This window comes from Psammomys obesus, unplaced genomic scaffold (genome assembly GCF_907164565.1).
Source record: "Psammomys obesus unplaced genomic scaffold, mPsaObe1.curated_primary_1811, whole genome shotgun sequence".
Taxonomy (NCBI): Eukaryota; Metazoa; Chordata; class Mammalia; order Rodentia; family Muridae; genus Psammomys; species Psammomys obesus.
The window spans coordinates 22,180,149-22,186,463 of NW_026592118.1; the positions used below are offsets into that span (position 1 = coordinate 22,180,149).

Consider the following 6,315-nt stretch of genomic DNA (forward strand, 5'->3'; position numbering starts at 1 on the left):
TGCTGACAGAAGTTATAGTATCTAATTGTCCCTTGCTACCATGTTTTATGACTGTTCTCATGCCTTCCCACCATTCCAGTGGCCATTTTACTCCTCTAGCTTATTTTCCCATTCTTGTGATTCAGGGGAAATTTAGAAGCTATCTTCCTCTCCCAGGAGGGGCTTGTAAGTTAGCATGTCTTTATTACTCTTTTCTCTGATGTGCAGTCATGCTTAAATTAAAGCGCAAAGTAGGACGGGTTTGTTTGCAGTCAGTAAGCTGCCTGAATATTGAGGAGCATGCATTAGAAATAACGGTTGTCACAGGATCATACAATCAAATCAAGAGTACAAGAAGTACTAATTAGAGAGTCATGGGCTTTGGAGACCTAGGTCTTTAACTGAATAAGCCTATTTAGAGCAGAGTATTTCTGTGGAGAGGAACTTCAGAAGTCAAGAATAAACATGGGTCTACTGGCTCTAAGTTCAAGTGTTGTAAATATTTTGGGGAGATATTTTAGGAAAGAATCTAGTTTTTTGCTATCTTATATCTGTTATAGATTAGTTTTTGGTAAGTAGATACTGATAAAAATTGAACACTGGAAATATTTTAAAATAGTAATGTAGTATCAATTTTTATTTATGCTTTGAAGAATAAAGCACTCTAAATGAATATTCCACAATCTAACTTAATATTTTTACGTTTACAAATGTGGTTAATGCAGCTATACACTGATATTGGTTGCTTATTTTCTGTGGGAGATGGTTGGTCTTTGGGAATTAAGGTTAGAGTCTCTGGTGAAAATTCACATTTGTGTATATATGTGTGTGTCTTTGTGCGCCTGCTTGCATATGCCAATGAGTGCATGTATGTTGAGAGCATTTAGAAAATGCGAGATCAAAGCCTTGCCTCAGATTATTAGATCTCAGTCCTCAATCTGAATGCCACGCTATTATTTATTTATTCATTAGTGTTTGTCAGGTGTCTAGTCTCATTTACTGTATTACAGGTGTTCTGAGTTCCAGTGCACAGAGACTGTGTGTCATCAGCAGCAAAGAGAGTGTTTGCCTGCTTCATGAAGTGGAAAATCTAATTTTTCAAATACTCCTGACCAATAATTTACATGAAACACAGCATCTGTTTCAGTGTGTCTTCAAATAACTAGATTTTACATGGCTATAAGAAAACATGTTTTCTGACATTTACAAATTGTGTCTTCTATCATCTTGTAGAGAAGCTGTTGAAAACAATTCACATGTGGAAAATTAAATGATAAGTCATCAGTTGTGTTCTATCTGCTGCACATGCCCACACAGTGGCATTCTTATAAAACAAACCTCTCTAACTGAATTATTCTAGTGCTGAGCTTTGGTTGAAGAAAGAAATTGAACACTGGATCTAGCAGGTTTCATTGCTTATGTTCTAACATATTTGCACTATAAGGTAAGCCTTTTTTATTCATTGACAAGAATGACCTCATTTAAGAGCAAACATGTTTGGGATGTTTGGAAAGAGATGGCTCAGTGATTAGAAAAATGCCCTGCTCGTCTAAATGGCCCAAGTTCAGTTCCCAGTATCCATGCTGAACAAATCACAAACTCCTCTAACTCCAACTCCAGAGGGACCTGTCATTTCTGGTCATGATGAGGGCATGTGCACTTCTGTGCATACACATTCACTCACACACACACACACACACACACACACACACACACACACACACACTAAAACCTTAGAAAGAATAGTCATATTGGAAATTATACACTTTAGTTTTTATTCATCTAAGATTGTTTTTCTTTTTTAATTTGAGACAAATCAGAAAACTCAGAAAATCAGAGATATGTAGTCAAGACTCAATAAAGGGTGATAAATATAGCTCAATGGTAGATTGTTTTCCTGGAATGCATAATGTTGAATCCCTAATAGTGGTGGAAAATGAAGAAAGAAAGAATAAGAGAGAAGAAAATCAAGGACTGAAGTAATAAAGTCACAAAATTAATTGTTGCTTGCTTACTTTATTCCTTGCCTGGGAGAGGGCTGCTGAGAGCACTCGCAGAGACCCCAGCTATGTCCTGCCCTGTCACTGGAGTAACTTCTCTCATTATGAAGAATGCTGGCTTTCCCAGAATCAGAGGCCTCTGCAGCAGGATGGGAAATGCATGGGAGAGGAACACAATGGAAACCACTAAAAGCAAAAGCAAAGAATATCTAGGGAAGCTACAGTGTGTTGCCAGATGCTTTAACTAGGGTGATAATAATGCCTTAGTTATGTTGTCACTTTATACATTTTTTTTTCTGTAACAGTGTGTTTTCGTTTGTGAGAGACAATTATCACAATTTATTGAGTGGTTGAAAGGTTGAAGTCAGTCAAATGCCACAATAAAACCTGGATATAAGTTGATTAAATTTTCAAAGTTACATTTTATTTATTTCCTTCTGTGTTGTGTGTATGTATGTGTGTATCTTTGTGTCTGTTTCTGTTTAGCTACATGAACATGTGTCTATGTTTGGTGTGTATGTGTGTGTGCAAGCATGTGGGCACATGTATGGGCAATATTGGTGTACAAGTCAGAGAACTTGTGGGGATCTACATTTTCCTTCTCCTATGTAGGTCTAAGGGATCAAACTGAGGTCACCAGGCTTGGAGAATAACTTTCTACGTATACAAATAAAACTAGGAAAAAATGATGGTATCCTAGATGTTTTGAGTAAGTTTAAGTTAGCCTATATCTAGGTCTCTTTCTATGAATATTAGGCAAAAAAACAGGATCAATGACACACTTATTTTGCTGTCACAGGACAACTACAACAAAACATTTTATTTAGCTTATTAGAAAATAATGCATATTGAAATTGTTCTATTTCATTTTTAAAATCCTTTCTGATGTGAATATAATATTGTAAAATTGGACAATATTTAGAACCATGTTGGGATTAAAATATATAATGTAAGCCAGGCTTGCTTTAAGACCCCTAAGGAGATCTCATATGTCCCCAGAATAAAGCTAAAAAACCAGCTAGTTTGCTAAAAATCCCTGCTCTCCCAGGACCCATTAAATCAAGCACACCTCGGGGCTAGACAGGACAATAGTCGGTGAAGATTCTATAGGCTGGTGAAAGATGTACAGACATTTATTCCCATAAGGAGAAAGGTCTAATTCAAACCTCAATTTACCTTTTCCTCAACGTTTGAGAAAAACAAAGCATCGAACTCCCTTAGTCACATCATAAAAATATGATTGTATTCTTTTTCAAAAACAAAGCACTATTAACAATTTTAGAATTACAAATTGTAAACATCATTTAGAGCGAAATGTGATCTCCTTTTAGTCCCTGCAGGCCACAGCTCTTACTGAGATGGAGGCCCTCCCACTAGTCTCAGGGTGGAGGATAATGAGGGACAGAACTGCCTCCTCTCAAAGGCAGAGTAAGTGATTAAGTTCTGTGAAGTGCTAGGAAGCCCCCTGAAATTCCACTGTGAGCCAACAAATATGTAATACTAGGCATCTGACGCCTTAATTTTTCCCTTTCATATGCATACTATTTTTCCATGTAAACAATCAAAAGAGCCTCTGCGAATCCTTTCTTTATTGTGCTGGAGTCATCAATAAAATTTGAATTAAATTGTTGAAAAATAACTTCATATAAGTAAAACAAAAATATGTATTTCTGGAGATCAACTGTTTGTTATTATTTATAAGCTTCTTCTCAAATTATCAAAGTGTTAGGAAAATAGCTGTTTATGTACTTTTTATTTCCAAAGCCTTGGGTATGTGTGTTGGTGTATATCCCTAGTAGGCACTGCATTTTGATAGGAGTTCTAAAGATTTAAAACATTTTTAACTGTTTTTTTTCCTAAGGAAATTCTTGAAACAGACATTTGTTTCTTATTAAGGTAAATGTCATGGCTGATAAAAGTAGGTAAGTCATAGAAACTCGGAGAATTAGAGAATTGAGAAAAAACAAAAACAAATAAAAAGCTCAACCTTTTCTTATTAAAAGCGTTTTACTTTTCATTATTTATTTATTTAATTTATTACGATTTATTCACTTTGTATCACAGCTGTAGTCCCCCTCCTTCGTCCCTCCCCCAGTCCTGCCCTCTCTTCCTCTTCCCCTCCCATACCCCTCCCCCAGTCCACTGATAGAGGAGGACCTCCTCCCCTTCCTCTGACCCTAGCCTATCAGGTCTCATCAGGATTGGCTGCATTGTCTTCCTCTGTAGCCTGGTAAGGCTTCTCCTCCATTAGAAGGAGGTCTTCAAAGAGCTAGCCATTAAAAGTATTTTTCATGCCCAAGTACTCAAGGTTGAGAATATTCTCCTACTTTAAAAGTAAATCTAGATATTAATTTAAAAGTTCATAGTTATTTTATTTTTGATGAGCTGAACAACTTCTACATCATTTAGTAAATCAGCACACACACACACACACACATACATACACAAACCAAACCAAAAACAACAACAAGGTTTAGCCAAGCCCTCCTCAAGCTCTGGAGTTTATCAACCCGGCTCTGCCACTTCATTAGCTGTCAAGAACCAGTAAGTGATGTTGCTGTGGTAGCCCCGATTCATGCGGTTGAACATGTTCCTGTGACAAAAGTACAAACTGCGAACAGACTTACAGACTTGAAGTCAGACATGGTCTATGGCAGAAGGCCCATCGTCTGCAGGCTCCTCATGCTCCTCATGAGACACCAAACTGAGGGTGCCGGAGCCGCTGATGGACAACGGCATGCCTTATGTAATAGACCCTGCTGCAGGCTAATCAGCTACTTAGAATGCCTCCTCTAGGACCATGGGATGACAAGGAAATAACAATTTTTTTTAAAAGTGCTTGTTTTCTTCCCAAAGCAAGGCTCATATATTTCCTAAAATGCATTTTAGTGCCTGTGTAAATTGTGTTTGTCCTTTCACTGTTTTGTGTTCATTATCCCCCATGTATATTTTCTTTGATACACACATGTAATTTAAGTTTCAAAAACATGATGAATTTTAATTATCCAGCTTATTCCCCCTTCTACCTTCTCACGGGCATCTATAATTCAAAAAATTATAGAGCAGGGAAATAGGTTAGCAAACAAACAAACAACAACAATAACAAAAACCTTAAACGTCTTAAGGTAAGAAGATATTTCTCATGCTACTTGTATTTAAGAACTGTGGCCCCATTTTTTTACCCGATGAAACGAATATCCTAAAGAATAAATGATTGTTTACTTGCTCCAAATAAACTATTTCTCTTTAATGTCCCACAGAAATTAGGTATTCTTGAACAAAAACAGTTAAGAAGAAATATTTGAACTTATAAACATATTCACATTTTGGGGACCTAGCTATGAACATAAAACTTTACTACACAAAGCATTCTAGTCATTTATGATAAGAACCCCTTTTTATAAGATATATTTTTAATAAATATTTATGGGTAAACTACATATTAATGTCAACCTTGAATATTAAAATACAGTTATATTTATGAGTTACTTTTCTGCTTTTAAATATTTTAAGGAAAGTAATTTTAAAGCAATGAGTAGTGCCTAAGCTATTATTCTGAAAACAAATAAACCCCTTTCTTTGTACTTTAACATGGTCTACCATATTTATGGTTTTGATACATATTGATTTCAATGATAATAATTTATATTTTCAGTAAGAAAAGTCTGGACTGCTTTTCAAGGTTCACATTTCCAAGTGAAAAAGCAAAAGATAATTAGAACATTGGAGGGGGTGATGAAATGAGCATACTAAGTATTTGATCTCTAATTCAGCTGAAATTAGTTAATTCATATTGTCTGAATTTAAATTTTGGATGGCTTCCTAGAATTTAACTCATGTGGCTATAACTGAACCCTGAAACATAAGCCATTTAATACTTATTGTCAGCTTTCAGAGATAATAATTTGAAAAAATATCTAAATCAATATTATTTTGGCCAACCCTTTCTGTCATGAATATATTTCAAGGAAACATATTTTCATGCTGAGCATATCTCAAATGTGTAAGTTAATACATCCACCAGTCTTTCAGAGCTGTGGAATCCTTAAAATGACAGTAGCTTGTTTAATTCCATTTGTGTGCAAGACATTTTACAAAAGCAGCTGTTTTTCATGGAATAGGTCCAGGTTTTCTACTCAGGATATAAACCAGTGACCTCATAGTTCCAACACAAGACCTATCTATCAACACTCTTCTCCATGCAAGATTTCCATTATACAGCATTCTTCATATGGTTGGACTAGCGTATCCAGGACTACATAAAATAGTGTCTATTTTAATTAGATTCAAATGTGCTCAACTCCCATTAGATTTTTATAACAATGCATTTTATTTA

General features: G+C 35.6%; 1 protein-coding gene across 1 annotated transcript in view; it reads right to left on the minus strand.

Annotated features, from left to right (window-relative positions):
• Sema3a (semaphorin 3A) overlaps positions 1-4,718 on the minus strand; it is a 175,792-nt gene extending 171,074 nt beyond the window's left edge. The window contains exon 1 of the mRNA XM_055612906.1: positions 4,623-4,718. Within this exon, the coding sequence (XP_055468881.1) occupies positions 4,623-4,718 (96 nt within the window). The remainder of the gene's footprint in view (positions 1-4,622) is intronic.
• Between the last annotated feature and the right edge of the window lie 1,597 nt (positions 4,719-6,315).